At 41.9% G+C, this 18,585-nt stretch overlaps 2 protein-coding genes across 4 annotated transcripts in view; one reads left to right on the forward strand and one right to left on the reverse strand.

Annotated features, from left to right (window-relative positions):
• ZDHHC13 (zinc finger DHHC-type containing 13) overlaps nucleotides 1-3,243 on the forward strand; it is a 31,716-nt gene extending 28,473 nt beyond the window's left edge. For 2 of the 3 annotated variants that reach the window (XM_006014693.2, XM_025199049.1), the window contains 3 exons: nucleotides 521-678; nucleotides 2,310-2,407; nucleotides 3,034-3,243. In XM_006014693.2, coding sequence (XP_006014755.1) covers nucleotides 521-678; nucleotides 2,310-2,407; nucleotides 3,034-3,169 — 392 coding nt within the window. In that variant the 3' untranslated portion in view covers nucleotides 3,170-3,243. Of the gene's footprint in view, nucleotides 1-520; nucleotides 679-2,309; nucleotides 2,408-3,033 lie in introns of those variants that run through there. The other variant, XR_003093077.1, reaches the window with a different exon arrangement.
• Nucleotides 3,244-3,637: 394 nt separating this feature from the next.
• The window catches only part of CSRP3 (cysteine and glycine rich protein 3), a 24,217-nt gene continuing 9,269 nt past the window's right edge, over nucleotides 3,638-18,585 (reverse strand). Inside the window, exons 3-6 of the mRNA XM_006014690.3 lie at nucleotides 10,765-10,933; nucleotides 7,832-7,967; nucleotides 6,842-6,935; nucleotides 3,638-5,042 (exon numbers count right to left, since the gene is read on the reverse strand). Coding sequence (XP_006014752.1) covers nucleotides 4,969-5,042; nucleotides 6,842-6,935; nucleotides 7,832-7,967; nucleotides 10,765-10,933 — 473 coding nt within the window. The 3' untranslated portion in view covers nucleotides 3,638-4,968. The remainder of the gene's footprint in view (nucleotides 5,043-6,841; nucleotides 6,936-7,831; nucleotides 7,968-10,764; nucleotides 10,934-18,585) is intronic.

Here is an 18,585-nt window from a genome sequence, read left to right on the forward strand (position 1 = left end):
AATCCTGCACCCTGCCCCACCCCAACTGGGCAGCACCTGCCCCAGCAGCACTCCCTCTCTCACTGCAGGGGCCTTGATCTGCTCCCCCACGCCCCTTCCCTCCCCCCTTCCCTTCCCTTCCACCACAACAGACTTACCAGCTGCATGCAGCTGTATTGGAAATCAGATTGGTATCGGCCAATATTCCTCAAAAATTGGCTATCGGTATCAGCCCCAAAAATCTGTATCAGTGCACCCCTAGTAATAAATCCATTAATTTCCTGTAATTTCTAATTTTAGATGTAATTTGTTAAATGGGTAGGATTGCATTAATGTCCGTTAATGATTCCATGCAGTCAAACACATATGTATTGGTTTTGTAACTGCTACAAATCTCGTCTCCAGAGCTTTTATGTAAGACTGCATGGTATATCATTCCTTACTCTGTTATTAGATAGTATTTATTAGTATTTCATAATAAATATATTTTAATACAGTTTAATACATTAATCTTCAATATACTAACTTTACTTATTCTTAGACTGGTCAGAACATTGTGCAACAACTTACCAGCAAGATGGAGCTTGGACTTACTTCACACAGATAGTATCTTGTTCTCCGTGGGTTTTGTACATCTTTGCACTAGTGTGTTCTCATACTTCATGGGCTTCATTGTTACTAATCATTCAGCTTTATCAGGTACCTTTTTGTTTTGTTTTATGTGCTTTTTTTGAGGGTTTTCAAATCTGTTTTTTTCCTGGAGGACTTTCCAAGAACTCCCTTGGCCTATCAGTGCCAATGATGTGCAACTTAAATCCCAGGGCAGTACCCTTGGTTTCATTGGTATTTTTGCAGCTGTCCTTTATATATGCAAGTTAGAAGTGATTCTCCAAAACAAACTTTTATTGTTGAATACAGCTGGAAATAGTAACAATTTTGGCGGGGGGGGGGGAAGCACATTTGTTATGGGAAAATATTAAGAAATAAAGACTTTATAGATGGAAAGTACATAAGTGAGATAACTGGTGCCATTGTCTAAAAGTATTTATGTGATTGATTATTCTGCCCAGGGTATAATGAATGCTAAACTGAAAACTATGCTACAGCAGAGCAGTGCATCATTAATCTACATTAAGTCTCATTATAAAAATAAAAAATGTGTGACTGTGGCAAACTGCATTTTTCCAAGGTAACTTAGCTACACGTACAGAATTGTTTCAAGATGGTACTTCTCATCTAAAGTAAACATTTATTTACCAATTTCAAGAGAATTAGGATCATTTAGTTAGGTATGAAAGCAATTCATTGGGCCAATACATTTTTTACAGTCTTTGGTTTTGTCAGAAGTCCCACTGATTTTTCTCTGTTTGTTTCAAAATTAATGTGGATTCAATATTTTTGACATGGTAAAAATCAGAGTAACGGCTAGAATACTTGTAATCAACTCCCTGTTTTTTCACATGTGATACATTGTTCACATGTTACCTACTGACTTTTACCACTGTTTATTGAAATTGCCCAGCCTGACATAATGGTGTGTGTAACTTACCATATAAGATTATAGAACAGAAAAAGCAGTAAACAAGTATAGGCAATAATGCATTACATTTCACATTATGTGATTTGACATAGGAAGTGACAAATGCTGTTGGGGAGATTTAAAAGTTAGGGCTGAAACTAATGTATTTGGCCAATGTATTTTAACACATTGTCAGTATACCAGGGGATGACGGCTTCAGTATTTGTAATGATACTTTCCTTCTCACTGGGTGCGTCTGCATGTGCCCCTATGGCACAATTGTTACTGCACCATCATAAGGTACTTCCTTTTGGAAAAACTAAATGCCAGCTCAGTAACCACCCGTACTGCGCTGTCTGCATGGTGCACAGTTATTTTTAGCTGCTACGTTGCCGTAGCAATGTGTTATACCGAGGAAGCACATCCCTACAGTGACGTAGCTGTGATGTCATGGTTTTTGCCCGCCAATGCTATGTTGTCTTAGCATCACATGTAAATGTGCCCACTGTATTCTATGAAAGAATCCGTGACCTTGACCTGTGTGTTGACCTTTGTATCTGCAAATGGCTGGGTATAGAGAACAAGGATGATTTCTCAGTGTTGGCATTAATAGTACCAACTCCTTGGTTCCTATCAGAGTCTTTATGGCATATTTAAATATAAGTTTATATTTTGTAAGTAAGTCTTACAGTATAGTTTTGTGATTTGATAAATATGAAAAATCCAATCTGAAATTAGTATCTTTTAAGATCTCTAGTATTTTGACTGCAGTTTCATCATTCAATATTATATTTTTCTTCCCTTTCCTAAGATTGTATTTCTGGGCTTGACCTCATATGAGCGAATAAACCTCATAGTACAGAGCAAGTCATCTAAACAGCCTTTTTCACTCAGGAGAACTCCATACAAGTAAGTATTTTTGGTAGGAAGATATTTTAAGGAAATGGGATGAATCTGCGTGCATAGGCCCATGGTGAAAAGAAGATTTGCTAGGTGTTTGCTAAACATGTCTATTACATGACTTAGACAACTAGGATGGAATTTGACCAGCTGACTGACTTTCCTTCAGGGATTTTTCCCCACTCGTAAAGGGTAAAGCAGCACCATGGATGTTCTGACTATCACCAGGACTAGGCAAACATATTGGAAATCAGGAAAACATATTGAACTCTAGGGTATGGTATACGGTAAAAATATACCTTCTCTTTTTGTGGAATGTTTGTAGCCCATATTACACCTAAGCATAGAAGAGGATTCTATTCAACACTAATATTTTTAATTAGTGAATAGAGACATAATTGTACCTAGCATAAGAGATGAGGAATTCAAGATTTCTATTCTAACAGAAATGCTTGTGGCCAAATTCTCTGTTCTATTAAGTAACTGATATATGTACACACACTGAATAGATAAGGGGAAATAGTTTTATTTTTCTGGGTCTTTGTGCTTAAAATGCTTTTTCTTTAGTGCATTTAACCTATTTACTTTGTCTTCCTTTTCATTATTATTAATTGGTATGTCTCTCTTATTTCCAGTCAAGGATGTTTCCAGAATATTGCCGATTTTTTTCAGTGCAGGGGCTTTGGTATATTCAAGCCCAGTGCAGTTGACTGGACTAAGCAATATACTCTGAGTCATCCAGCAAAGGGTAAAAGCATCCATTCTGTCTGAAGAAAAGCAGCATGAAATTCTTGAGCTAAGCTGAAAGCTAAATAAAGCTGGATATTGTGTTTTGTTTACAAGTTCTTCTGAAATTTTCTTGCCTTAATTTTTCATAATGTTTCTACTGCTTACATAGTAAAAGTTTTATGTGCATAAACTACAGCAAAATAGATATGAAATAATTGCTGTGATTTTTAGATGAAACAATTTTAAATTTCCTACAACTGAGATGGTATTACATACATAGTTTACCAAAATAGGTTTTTATACAGCAACCCAAAAATTTTACGCAATACCTTTTGCTTCATTATGCAGACTGCTTCCATAAAAGATGCTTTTTTACAATTAAGGGAAATAAAATATTTTAATATTATTGAATTGGCTATTACAAAAAGGTTTAAAAGCACTGAAATCCTTTTAGAATTTTTGATAGCTTGTCTTTATATTGTATAAAGTAAACAGTAAATCTAAACACTGTTTTTGTACAGATTTAACATTTAATAAATTAGAGCATTTGTGCTTTCAAGTGTATTTTCTGGTTTTTTTTCCCCCAGCATTCATGGGAAATGTGAAATTTATACACTTAAAAAATCATTAAACATAACTGCAGCAAAAGGATAATGTGCTCTTAACTCTGAACAAGAAGAGATTAGTTTAATATGCACTTGCATGAACCACTGTTTAATGAAAATGGACACCTCAAGTAACCAAAATATAATGGTGAATGTAAAGGATAAGACTGTTACTTTACATTGTTTCAGGCTGCAGAGATGGGGCTTTAATAGTGGCCTATTTAAGGTTAAAGTGTTTAATGTCATACCTTGAGACTATATCTATAATCTGATGTAAAACATATTTAAGATGCAAAGTGGACTGCACACAATATTACGCCTATTCTGTCCTACTGGGTGTTTTTTGTTAAAATAGAAAAGACCAAAGGTGGTATGAATAGAGATAAGAAAACCTGCACAAATCAAGATCAGTAAACTAAAGATCAAAATAAAATATCTGACTAGCATTTTTCAGGTAAAACAGAACTCTTACAATTGGAATGGACATGGTTGTTTAGGTTAGTGTATGACATGATTATGGAGTCTTAAAATACAAGAAAATAGGTACAGTAACTTAATCATAGTGTGAAAGCAGTATCTACATTTTATTGTAGCTTAAAACACAGTAACAAAACTAGGTTTAATATCCTGTCTTGTTGTAAGAAAATGTAGGTTCATTTCCCCACCCAGAAGTCCTTCCTTTTGACAGAAAAAATTTTGGTGGTGTATTTGGTGGGATATACTTAGCTGGGAGAGGTGTTTACACAAGCTTTTGGGCACGAAGTGTTGGAATGAAAGAGTGGGATAGAATTGAAATCGTTAGCTAGTGTCACATTAGAAATGTGCAATTTGAATAATGTTTGCACTTGTGCAATAGCACCAGTATAACTTTATGATATGAGAGACAGTATAGATTATGGGCCAGATTCTGTTCTGTTTAGATTGATACAAATCCAGAATACCATGGTTTGACCCCAGGGTCATGGGATGATGATTTCTCTGTGCAAAGTGCACAGGGCTACTATAACTCCAGTTTTAAATAAATAGTCATTTGTTCACAGACTTTCATTGAACAGTATTATGTTCTATTCGTTTTAGAATAAACTTAAATCCAGTTCTGTCAAAATGTATTTTCTAACTACTTCAGAAATTCTCCTACGAGATGAAGGAACAATTTGAAAAAATGCCTTTTTTTAATAAATGCATCATTGTTTCACTTAGCCTGTTGCATTAGCAAAAGACTTGTTACAGAATTTTTCACTCCTTCTTTTCCACTTGAGTGAGGCCACCAAATCCAATTCCTTTGGGACCAAAATTCTTTGCATAGCAAACTGCAAAAAAAAAAAGTTTGGTAGTTAACATTTGTGTTATTTTTTGTGGTAAATGATAATATAAAGCCCTAATTTATAGTGAAGTACAAAAGCTAGGCAGGCTGTGAGAATTAAATGTGGATTTGTTTTCTCAGGCACATTCACAGATTCAATAGCATTTTTGTTTTTAAGGTAGATGAGCTTGCTAGTACAGCTTCAAATCAAATCCTTATCAGAATACCTTTTAGAACTGTAAAGTACCTAAAAACTCTAAGATACAACTATTAAAGTAGATTGCAAGCAAGAAGCATTAATGTAAATTAGAGAAAATGTGTATTATGGCCGGGATTTTCAAAGGAGCTCACAGGAATTACTGGGATTCAGTGCAGGTGTCGGTTTCGTTTAAATCAGTAATTCTCAGTGGGCTGCCATGAGCTCCTTTTGAGGGTGCCCTGGTGTGCAAGAAGATAAGCACTTTCTCTTCCCCAACTCCTATGCAAGATGGTATGAGTAGGCTCATCTCTGGGTAAGGTTTATGCTTGTCCTTGCCAGCCCTTGTGTGAAGTCTGAAGTGCTCATTCCTCCCCTCTCCCCAGTGTGAAGAGTTAAGTGCAGGCTTATTAGTGCCTGACTTCAGTGCAAGAAGGTAAACTCATGATGGTCCCTGCCCTTCTGGGCTGTGGGAAGTTAAGATTTTCTTCCTCATCCTCCTCACCCTATACTAGGAGATAAGCGCTGCAATAAACAAATTAATTATTGAATTGGGGGGCTGCTCAATTCACAGCAGTTACAGAGATTGCCAGGAGCCTAAAAAAGTTGAGAACCACTGGTCTAAATATTATTTTGCATGGTCAGTGTGCCCATGAGTGATGAGCAAGTCCTGCAGATGAAAAGACTTTCTGTTTTTAGAAAAAGAATTAGAAAAAGACTATTCTAATATAATAAAGGGCTTCGTCTGTCTGTCTGTCCATAATGCTTTTGGCCAACTGTGCCTGTGCCGCCGAGGGCAGGCGGTGATTGGCTGCATGGGCCCAAGTTTGAGCTGCTGCTGGGGAAGTTTATGGCAGTGGCGAACACACCCTGGTCACCTGAGCAGCAGGTCTTCCCCATGCCTCCCTGCCAGAGGGTGAAGTTGGGGGGGGGGGGTCATGGTGGTCCCTGACACCCCCCAGAACAGCCAGCAGGGAGGGGGAGGCAGCGGGTGTGGCGGGAGGGAGGGGAGTGGGGCAGGGGGAGGTGAAGGGGGGGGCATGGTGGCAGCCATTGTTAGGCCCAGGCAGGGGGGAGGGGGGCAAAGAAAGGGAGGGAAGCAGGGACAAGAGTGGGGTCACGGTGGCAGCACCTGCCCGCTGCCCAACCCCAACAACAGCCGACTGGTTGGGAGAGGTGGTGGGGAAGGATGAGGGGAGCAGGGAGGGGAGGTGGGAGGAAGCCCTGCTGTGAGGTGGAGGCAGAGGCGGGTGGGAGGAGGGATCCCCTGTGCTGGAGGCTGGAGGAGGTGATGGCAGTATAGGGAGTCTTTACATGGCTGGCCCCAAAGGCTGAGGGGGGGCCATGTAAACACTTCCTGAAATCCATCTTTCTTGACAAGCAGTTAGCTAGTTATTTAAATATTGTCAGTAGAAGATGTAATATTGGTGTACCTGTGGGTCTTATATAATTTAAAGAACCTATTGTAGAGGGAAGAAAGTGAAATACATTTTCAGAAAAATTTTGTTAAGGGGTGTAACAAAGGTAGTACTGTGTCAACATTGAACGGTTTTAGACTCGTATATTTAGCTGTCTTGTCTGAAATACTTTAGATATATGACAGTGCTTACCTTTACAATACAGTTCTCCATCTTTGTCTGTAACATTTGTCGATTCTAAGCTCTTTCCACAAATGGCACAGCGGAAGCATGTCTTATGCCAAGGCTGAGAAAGATAGGAAGTTTGGAAGAAAAAAAAATAGCCAGCTACATCAAATAATTTGGACAAGTAACGTACATTTTCTTTGCCTGAAAAGATTAAAAGTTGTGCTTCTTTCATTTTCAGTTATTTTAGTCATTCTCAGCCTATATTTTTAGGACTTTAGATCTTGTAACAAGTTTTAGGAGATTATGTATATTAACCTGCTCTCTTTGTAGTAGAAGTAGTGTCATGGCCCTGCACAATAGATCAAGCCAGATTTGAGTGCCCGGGCAGCAGGCAAGGGCCACATGGAGCCCTGGAGCCTAATCCTGGGCAGTAGCACAGGGACCCCAGAGCCCAATTTAACTCACAGGGTCAAAACCAAGGGCACACTGATTAAGGCCATATACCAGAGTGTCCATAACTATGTTAAATGCATGGATACAGGGTGCCATATCTCTCCCTGATTATAAAATAATTTAAAGACAAAACGTCAACACCAACAAATTCCTTTGAATTCATTTTTTTAAAGTGTAGAACTTAAACAGTTGAGATTGATAATGAGAGAGTTTTTCATTTTAAAGTATCTAGTTCAAAGTTGTCCCCAGGTCAATAAGTCCAAAACCAACTACCATCTAGTATCTTTTTAATAGCCTTTGTGAAATTGTTGGAACAGCCGAGAACTAGTAGAGCAATGAAGACAGAATTATGTCACAAGTAGATGCTTGAGGTATGGATTCTGGTATATTGGCACAGCAAAGCAGAGTAGCTTGAAATATTACTCTCTATGTGGCAGCTTATCTATGATTTAAAGAAGACTTCCATATTAAGGACCATCTATTTATTTAATTCAACAGAATTTTAAAACCAAACAGCTTCAAAATATTTTTTTCTTAAATGAAAAAAATGTGATATCTTACTTTTCCTCCTCCCATGATTTTCTCTGCAGCATATACTGATTTGCCACAGCGAGGGCACTTCTCCACATCTCCAAACTTTTTGGCAAACTTTGAAGGGTTGGTAGGTGTAGAAGGACGAGCAGGCTTTGGCGAACTTCTGAAAACATATTTAAAACACCACTTGAAAAATAGTGTTTCCATTATAAAAATAATTTTCTCTATTTCAATATATACTATATAGACTCTTAAGTGTTAATCCACAATTATGCATTGAATCTCAGGATATCTATCCTGACATTCAAGGCAAGAAAATCAAAATAGCCTGCAGCATATTCTGTTTGACAGTGCTGAGAAGCTGGCATTGTGACTAAAGCAGCTGGATACTACATTGGTGGTACCGAGTAATAGTTGGACAAAATACTACGCATCAGCCAAAGGGAAGACATTGGCTTCATGAAAGAGACAACATGAGACAAAGGGAAATACAAAGCAAAATTGCTGTCTAATCAGCTACCTGCTGGGCGCATCTACACAGGATGCTATGCCGTAGCTTGTTGCTAGAGCGACATAGTATTGGTGGGCAGGAACTGTGACTCCAATGCTACTACACAGTAGCAACCAGCTATTGCACACTAGCTTGTTATGGTGCAGTAGCTTGTTATTCCACAGTAGGGTCAGAAACAACCCATTCACTGCTGGGGCTGTTCAGTAGCAGTGATCACTGCACAGTTATTTTGTACTAAATGTAAAGCAAGTACTAAATCAGAGGTGGGTAAAATACAGCCCATGGGCCACATCCGGTCCACCAGGCCATTCTATCCAGCCTGTAGGGCCCCTAAAAACTTTAGTAAATTAATATTTATTCACTCCTGGCAGCCTGTCAAAGCTGACAGGAGCCAGGGGCAGTAGGACCCAGAGGGACCCCTCAGCAGGCTTGAGCAGCTCAGCCCTGCCCAACCCCCAACCAGTTCCCTGCTTTCGTGCCCCCACCCTGCTCCAGCAGCACCTGGCTCCTGGCTGCATCGCCAGACCATGGAGCTCGGGCGCAGGGGTGTATGTGTAGGCTTGGGCAGATTGTGTGTGTGTGTGTGTGTGTGCGCGCAGGCTCGGACAGTGTGTGCATGCAGGCACAGGGGCAGTGTGTGCATGTGTGCAGGCGCAGGGCAGATTGTGTGTGTGCGGGCTCAGGGGCTGAGAGTGTGTGTGTGTGTGTTCACAGGTTGAGTCCCACATGCACACCCCACCATACACATGTACCCACACCCTCCCTTGCACTGCCATACACAAACCCCAGGCACCGTCCCCCGACAGACCCCACACCCACCCACATCCCACATATCCACACACACCCACTTGCTCCCTCACCCCACATACCCACACACCCACAGCCTTCACAAACTTATACCCACCCCCACAACATACAAGAATAAGACTTCATTTTAAGCTATTGTGCGATCACCTCTGCACTACACAAACGCATGTAAATCAGGACAAAAATATTTTTTTAAATCAAATTAATGAAAGTTGTAGATGTTTGATTTTATATATATAAGTGCACAATATAATTTGGTAATTTTTGGTAATTACAAAAATGCTGTTGAATCTGTGAATGTGCCTGAGAAAACAAGTCCACATTTATATTGCACAATATAATTTGGTATTTTTCTGGTTCTGAGATGGCAAAACCCCTTGCTGAAAGGAGCACTTCTGGGGACAAGGGGAGGGACTTCTGGTGGCAAAGGTCAGGTGTTAGAGGATGGAGCTTCCAGTCACAAGACAGCGGCCAGGGCAGGGCACCTGTCAATGGGTGGGGCTACCCATGCGGCGCTTGACAGCTTGCCAAAACTCAGTAAGTGACCCTGCGCCTGAAATAATTGTCTGCCCCTGTACTAAATGCTAAAGCAAATACTAAATGACTGTGCAGTAACAACTGCACATTTGGGGGCACGTGTCGACACGCCAGCTGACACTTAATAGTGAGAACCATGAAATAGGAGGTGGATTTCACACACTGTCCTTTCTCTGCTCTTTGTAAAGCTTCATCAAGTTTTACTGATTTTCAGAAAGTATGCTGTGTCAAAGTCAGAAAACTATTTTCAACCTTTGTTTCTTTCCAGTGTTGGGTTTTAGTCATCCATGGGGTGACCTTTGAATTACGGGATTGTCATACTGCAACAAGTCAGTAAATGTCTAGGAGCTCAGGATTTCCTAGTTTGCATCTTGCTATTGGTAACAGATGTGCCTATGATTATGGGTTACAGATAAAATATGTCCTCCAAACTTGTACTTTTTAGAATAGGATATTTGTTAACTGTCTTTATTGCAATGTACCAGAGGAAAGTGATGGAGTCATTTAGAAATTAGCAGCTTTGAGAATTACTGAAAACTATTATGTAAACAATTAACACAAGCAATTATCTACAATTAGGGCTCTCTAGAGAACATATTCAAATCCCCCCTCTGGGTCACATACCCTCAGCCATTCTGTACATGGTACATGACGGATGAGAGGAAATGTAGAAAACTTTTTCTCTGTACAGGGAAATAGTCTAACAGCACACGATACTGTGAGTTTTCTATATTAATAAAATCAAAGATATTTCGCATAGAGGGGTATAAGCATTTGAGTCTATTGTTCCATGATGAACATGATTCTACCATTGTGGCACTAATAGCAAATTACATTTACAGTGAATATCTAGCTCTAATGACATGTAAAGCAAAAGCTCCTTCTGTAGTGTAATTGCCCAACGGAATAAGAAATTATTTTAAAAGAAGAGACTGAACATTATTAAAAATTGGTAGAATTACTAGACCCACTAAAGAAAATCCTGGAGGAGAGTCTGCTCTGCCACTTAAGTTCAATGTTGTTATGGAAACCGAGTAAGGTACCTGATAAGTGGAGAATGTACCACTGTGGGGAAAAAAGGTATTGTCAGTGCAATTTAACTCACTGTTGTAGATCCAAGCCTAGATGTTCACCGGTATCAGTGCTGAGGCATCCTGCCCCTTGTCCAAATCCAATACCTTTGGGGCCATATTTTCTTCCATAACAGGTTTTGCAGTAGATTTCAGATTCGTGAGCTGCTACTGTGGTACTATCCAGAGCTTTTCTGCAAGCCACTGAAAACATGGGGAAAGTGCATATAGAAATTTGTATTCACAAACCTGGTTTAACATACTTCAATGATTACAATATAAATAATTTTTCTAGTCCTGGAAGTGGTTAGTATACATAAATAAACATTATACCTTCATCTAGGATACTGGATTCATTTCTGGTTGCCCTATAAAAAGAATATAGGAAGAGGGGAGTACTAATATATAGTGTTTGAAGGGGAAATGCATTGAATCTAAGTTGACCCCCAATAATTATGCTCTATATAGGAACACTTATAAATTAGTTATAATTTTCCAAGTACAGAATCTAATTATCAGAGGGTTGTTTTGAATTTGTCCCATTCCCGTGTCTGTGGGGGAGGGTGTGGGTGTGGGGCAGGGAAAATAGTTGCTGTAGGGCACAGGTGGCCCCCTGGCTCTCTGCCCTTCATGCTTTGTTCCTTGCTGTCTCCATGCTGACTGAGGGGGGAACTCATCTTAGATTCAAGTAGATACAATATTTGCAAATTAACTTTATTCCATGTCCATATCTACGGGCTTTCACTGAAATAGCATACATACACGTTAATAAATAATAATGGAACCTTATAACCTTCTTAATCTTCTCTTCATTGCATCCTATGAAAACATTCAATCTCTGTGCAAAACTTCATTTAGCACTTGTGAGTTCACCATGCAGAAAACTATGGTTTGTTTGACCAGTGTTCTTACGGATTTCATAGACATTAGGTCTGGAAAGGACCTTAGGAGATAAATTCCAGCCGCCTGCCCCAAGGGCAGGAAGTCAGTCAAAGGATCCCAGCAAGATAAACGTCCAAACACTTCTTAAAGGAGTCCAGAGTAGGTGCTTGCACCACCTCTGGAGGAAGTCTATTCCAGGCCTTGGGGGCTCGGACAGTAATGAAGTTTTTCCTTATATCCAGCCTAAAACGGTCTTGGAGGGTTTTGTGACCATTGGTCCTTGTCATCCCTTGGGGTGCTCTGGTGAACAAACGTTCCCCCAGATCCTGTTGTACACCCCTGATGTACTTATAGGCTGCCACCAGGTCACCCCTAAGCCTGTGCTTTTCCAGGCTGAAGAGTCCCAAGTCTCACAGCCTCACTTCATAAGGCCTATTCTCCTGTTCTCTGATCATGCGTGTGGCTCTCCTCTGGACTCTCAAGCTTCTCCACATCCTTCTTGAATTGTGGAGCTCAGAATTGGATACAGTACTCCAACTGTGGCCTCATCAAGGCCAAGTACAGCGGGAGGATGACATCCTGAGATTTACTTGAGAAGCATCTATGGATGCAAGCCAGAATTTGGTTTGCTTTACCAGCTGTGACATCACACTGGTGGCTCATGTTCATCTTAGGGTCAATCATGACCCCCATTCTTCATTTTTCATTGATCTCCATTTCATTTTAGGCACTTAGTTCCTTCTCCTCACCCAAGGTGAGGAGCACTAGCCTAGAGGCATATTTTTTGGGCCTGGCAGAACTAGTCATGGAACCTCTACTACACCTTTAGAAACCTTTTGGGTCTCTCTCCCATCTCATCCCAGACATTAGAGCAGTTATTCTCAACCAGAATGCCTTGAGACTCAACAGTGCTATACAATGCAATCAAGATTCATAAAACGAACCCAGAGATTTCACAGAGGAATACATAGTGTCAAAAACATTTTGACTTCTGATCTTTCTGAGTTCATTGCAACAACAGAATTGCCCTACTATTTTTCTGTAGTCAAAAAGCAAGTAAAGCAAGAGCTGGCATTTTCCAAGGGGTGCTTCAAGTCTATCAGGGAGTGTCTCCTGTCTAAAAAGGTTGAGAACCATTGCCTTAGAGGCATTAAAAAGTTTCGACATTGAAAAAGAAACATAGTTCACCAGCACATTTCCATTAGTCACTGATATGCTTTCAGTGTCCAGAGAAAACTCAGAGAGGAAGTTTTGTTAATTTCTCTGAACATCTATCTGGACACGTTTAAATTCTGAAGCAAGAATCATCCCAGGTATCTTTCCAGAGTTTCTCCAGAATGGTCTGGAAGAGATTCTACAACCAAGCACTGAAGAAAGTTAGGCAACAGACCTCAGTACTTTGGCTTCCCCAGTGGCATTCTTATGCCACTTAACTCACTACTAAAACACTTGGAGTTCTTCAATCAAGAAGTGGAACAGGCATGCCAAGTATTGGTAATGGGATACAACATTTTATCTGCTAGGCTACTACTTTAAATCTATCCTGACAGGAAGAGACAAAGGTTAACAAGAGCTAACAGCTGTTTATTAGTGGTCTCAGGCCAGTTCTCAGTGAACAGGTGTCCACTTTATAAAAAACCCCTATCACAATTACTGCTAATTAGCACCAATGATGCCAGTCTCATCAGGGGAGCCAGGGAGTGAATAAGCACTGTGAGTGAATGACCTAATCCTACAAGTTATCAAATCAGGTCAGGACACTTTAGTGGTGGGGAAGTTAAGGATGGCTATAGGTGGGGCAAGTTAAGGATCCCCTTCAGATATGGAATTCAGATATGAAAAATGCAAAGCCTTAAACTAGCAAAAAGGTAGGCATGTATTTCAAAAGTGACTAGTAATTTTAGGTACCTTGATTTTTTGAGAACCCAACTTGAGATACTTTGAATGGGCTTGATTTTTCAGAAAGCAAATACCCACCCATAGACAAGGAGACCCTTTTAATAAGTTTCAAGTTGGGCACTAAAATTGAGCTATCCAAAAGTACCTACCACTTGTGAGAATGTGTGCCAGAAAAAAATGGGTAGGAATGGGTCCATTATCAAATGTCATTTGGAAAAACACCAGCTGTTTATCAAGGCTGGTACCTAATTCACACATGGACTATGGGTATTTTGAGAAATAAGATGGCTTAGCTCACAGAACCAGAAAAAATATTAAAGGAACAGTGGGTGCATCTACATGTGCAATTAATGCGAAGCAATAGACTCTGGAGTTATTGCTTTAGAGTTTATTGCTCCTGGGTGCGCCTTTTGAATATGCACCGGAGAGTGCAGCATGTTGAACCAAGTCAGAGCATCCCCAGCTGGCAGTGGGTCCAGGGAGCTGGCCTACCAGCTTGGGGCTGCTCCCTCAGGCTCAGTGTGCCACAGAGGATATGGCTGGAGCCGGCGGTAGCCCCTGCACTGAAGCACCCTCATACCCCAGCCAGCTGGGGCAGCATTTACACATGCACTGCTGTGGAGTTTTTTACTCTGCAGCAGGATAGTACTTTTATTTACCAGTACTATCCCGCTGCCAAGAAAATTAGTTTACTGTATCCTACCAGGGGTGTATATGTAGATGCTACGACATATACTGCACAGCTAATTAATCTACTGTACACTAAACATCTCGTGTAGACATGCCCAGTGAGGATTAGATTGTTGGGAGTTCATACTCCACAACAGTTGGCTGGTTATTTCCAATTATTTTAATATTTGTGAGAGGGGTGTTAAAAAAATATAAGCAAAAGTAATTGATCAAATGGTCGCACTGCAGGGTCTGATCAAAACCTTGAAGTCAATGGGAATCTCATCACCATCACAAATGCATACTGGATTAGGCTCTAGTTACTGGTAGGCAATGAAGGGGCAAAAATAGAAGAAGCTATGTAGCAAAAAAAACAGGCCTTGTGCAATTTCTTTTTTTAAATAATGGTGATAAAACTAGAGGCTTCTGTAAATTTGTGAATCAGATCACTTTGTGGTGCATTCTCATTTGCTCTGAGATGATAATTATGTTTACTGAGGGAGTTAAGGGATGATGGGAACTCAAGCAGCAGATAAAATGTTTCTATTTCTGGCATCTTAAGGATAGAGTATCTATTTGCCACAACAGATGGAGCAAAAGCCCTTGAAGTGCTATTGTTGAAATAGCTCTGGGACCTGTCATCTGCAAAGAGAAATTGTTCATAAACCATCACTAAGCCGTTTCAGGTTTACATAGTAAGATCCTGCCAAATGTCCATTATAGCTGTGTTTTAAAACCTGACAGTGAAACAAAGTAGGTAAACAGTAATTCACATGTGAGGTACAGTTTTCTCCTGCCCTCCACCCTCCCCATAGTATTTATAAGACAAATAGTATGGGGTACAGGTAGAAATGTTTATAATTCAGGTTGCCTCACACGTCTCATAATCTGATTTTAAGTTCCTTATAAATTGGTCAAAAATAAGTTTGAGTTAATATTTTTCATGCTTAGGCCACATTTATTCATTTAATTTTGCAAAATCCAGCTAAGTGGGCTCAGCAGTTTTGAAAGATAGTTATCCTTGTCAGAGTTAGCATTAAGGAGTACATGGCTCCACATGCTAGACTGACATAGAGATGACACTCAGATCCCTGCTCAGCTGCCACCTACTCTGCAGGTACCTAAAATTCCTAGAAGCCTGGTTTTCTACTGATAATGTAGGAGGTATCCATAAAATCACTTAAATTCTGACACCACTGATCTGCTTAGAGCCCTTCACAGGATTCTTAACCAAAAGGCTTCCCCAAGTAGCTGAATGTAGAGCCAGATCCAGCCCACCAGCCTATTCTATGTGGCCTGCAGGGCCCCTAAAAAATTTAGAAAATTAATATTTATCTGCTCCTGGCTGCCTGCCAAAGATAACGGGAGCCAGGGGAATTAGGACCCCAGGGAAGCTGGCAGGACTCAGCAGCCCAGAAGCAAGGCCAGCCTGGCCCTGCCCTGCCCTAGCCCCATCCCCCCCAGCCCTGCCCCCGCAGATGGAAGCCCCGTGCTTAGCAGAGGCTTCTGGCATTGGGCCCTGGCACTGTTCCTGCCTCATAGATTCATAGATTGTAAGGGGCGGGAAGGGACCTCAGAAGATCATTGGGTCCAGCCCCCTGCACCAGGCAGGAAAGACAGCTGGGTTAGGTGACCCAGCAAGGTGAAGATCTTGAAGATCTCCAGGGTAGGTGATTGCACCACTTCTGAAAGGAGCTTATTCCACAGTCTGGACACTTTAACTGTGAAGAAGCTTTTCCTAATTTTGAGCCTGAAATGGTCTTCCAGGAGTTTGTGGCCATTACTCCTGGTTTTTCCCAAGGGTGCCCTGGTGAACAGTTGTTCACTGAGCCCTTGATGTATTCCCCCGATATAGCGGTAAGCTGCTACCAAGTCCCCTCTCAGCCTTCTCTTTTTCAGGCTGAAGCGTCCCAGGTCCCTCAGCCTTTCCTTTTATGGTTTGCCAAGCAAGTCTCTGATCATACAGGTGGTTCTTCTCTGGACTCTCTCAAGCTTTACCATGCCCTTGTTCAAGTGCAGCGCCCAGAACTGGACACAGTACTCCAGTTAGGGTCTCACCAATGCTGAGTAGAGCAGAAGAATCACTTCCTTGGTTTTGCTGGCCTCCCTGAACCCGAGAGGGAAATTCAGATAAGAAGGCTGAGGCGGGGCAGGGGAAGAGAAGGCAGGGGAAGGCCGTGGGGATTGCCTCAGTCCTGCAGGGTCTGGCACCAGCTGTGCTGGAGTGGGGGCAAGGGCCAGCGCTCCCGCTGCTCTGCTCTGGGCCCCACTGGGGCTGACCCTGGGACACCGGCAAAGGCCCCGTGCTCCTGCCCAGCTGTCACTGCACTTCCCTGCACCCGCTTGCTCCCACTCCCCACCGTCATAGCTGCCATTTCCCTGCTTTCCTGCCGGCTGCTCCAGGTACCAGGTCCAGGAGCAGGAGGGGGGTGTGTGTGTGTTTGTAGGGTGAGTCCCACACCCCTTTGCACTGCCATACAGACCCCATTACCTATACCCCGTCACACATCTCAGCCACCCTCCACCCCACACACAGTCCCCCCAGAAACCCCATACCCACCCACACCTATATATCCACACACTCCCTCACCGCTCACACCTATCCACCCCCACAGACATACCCACACACTTCCCCACATACCCACACACCCCGCAAACCTATACCCCCCCATGTCCCCCCACCCCCCACAATATAAGAGAGTAAGACTTCATTTAAAGCTATTGTGCAATCAACTCTATGTAAATCAGGACAAAAATCTTTTTTGATATCAAATTAATGAATGTTGTGGATGTTCGATTTTTAGAATATAATTTGGTATTTTCTGGTTCCGAGATGGCAAAACCCCTTGCTGAAAGAAGTACTTCTGGGGACAAGGGGAGGGACTTCTGGTGGCAAAGGTCAGGGGTTAGGGGGTGGGACTTCCAGCCACACGACAGGGCACCTGTCAAAGTGCAGGGCTACCCATGCAGCCCTCAACAGCTTACCAAAACTCGGTAAGTGGCCCTCCACCTGAAATAATTGCCTGCCCCTGATGCAGAGAGTCATTTTCAGAGCATACCACTGGCAGGCGAAGTCTTCACACACACGTCACACAAACATCAGCAGACAGATTATAATTTTGGAACACTTTGGCTGCTTTTGGGACATTTCAAAGGGCATGTACCTTTGTAAAACTGACCATTTCAAACGTTTCAAAGACGGCTGAAATATTTCAATTTCAAAAGTTTGTGTCCACATCTTTAAAGGCAATGTGGGACTAAAAATCACAGCCCCAAACCCATGCCTAGATTTGGGTGCTCAAGCTGCTGCTTAATGTATAGTCAGTTGGCTCTTTTTTTTGAGGAGATAGTTGTGACCTTTTACATAATGACCTAGTGCAGTGGTTCTCAGCTGTGTCAGATTTAAGGCCCCCCCTAGGAAAAATACCAGCTTCTTGTTTTGTGAACTACGGAAAAATAAGAGCAATTCTTCTGTAGCCGAGATCTCAGAAAGACCACAGCAGGTCAGAATGTTTTTGACACTATGGATTCCTATTTGAAATCTTTGGGCTTAGCTTGTGAATCATGTTCAAGTGTTTGCCCACCTGACACTGCTAATATGACACAGCACCCCATGGCACCCTTAAAAGGATCATGTACGCCCTGGTTGAGAATCTCTGACTTAGTGATTAGAATAGTGTCTCAGACAGTGCCAAATATGAATTGAAGGCCCTCTTCACCTGGAGAGGGCTCGCTGCTCTAGAGTTCATAGGACAAATAATATGTCCCAGAAGAATGCCCTAACCACCAGGACTTAGGACATGTTCAGATACGGGCACTCTACTCCTCCTGTTGAAGGTAGACCAATGTGCAGCCAATAGTGCCTGAGAGAGAGGCTGTCTCTTTTTTGCTGATTCCAGCCAAGTGGTGAGAGCACCCTCCTGGCAGGGTTTCGCGTCCTGGATTCTGGTCCCTGCACCCAACACCATTTAAGTATTTTGCCTGAATGAGTCATTGGATTAAATTCATAAACAGACCTGGCTCAGGGGCCAGCAGTCAGGACTTCATTCCCCACCACAACCAGGACTGCCCATATTACTGGGATGCAAAGTCAGACTCCCTGAAGCTAGTTCTCTGTAGGGTCCCATGAAATGGAAAGAAATGCAGCTCCACCAGGGAGAAGGGAGGGACATCTTAGCCATACCGCCCTTCTCTAGGAAGTGAGAGATGTGAGTTTTAATCCCATCAGCATGACTAGGTTTATATCCCAGGCTTACCGCTTTTGCAGCTAAGTACTCTAACAATTTGGGCATTACCTCATCCTCGTACAAAGGAAGTGGCTTGGGCCGCAGCACTCTGCTGTCAATTGATGTCAGTCTTGCTCCGAGCAAGCCAACCCAATCAGACCCTTCGGGGAATTTATGTGC

The sequence above is a fragment of the Alligator sinensis genome, unplaced genomic scaffold, assembly GCF_000455745.1.
Source record: "Alligator sinensis unplaced genomic scaffold, ASM45574v1 scaffold442_1, whole genome shotgun sequence".
NCBI lineage: Eukaryota > Metazoa > Chordata > Crocodylia > Alligatoridae > Alligator > Alligator sinensis.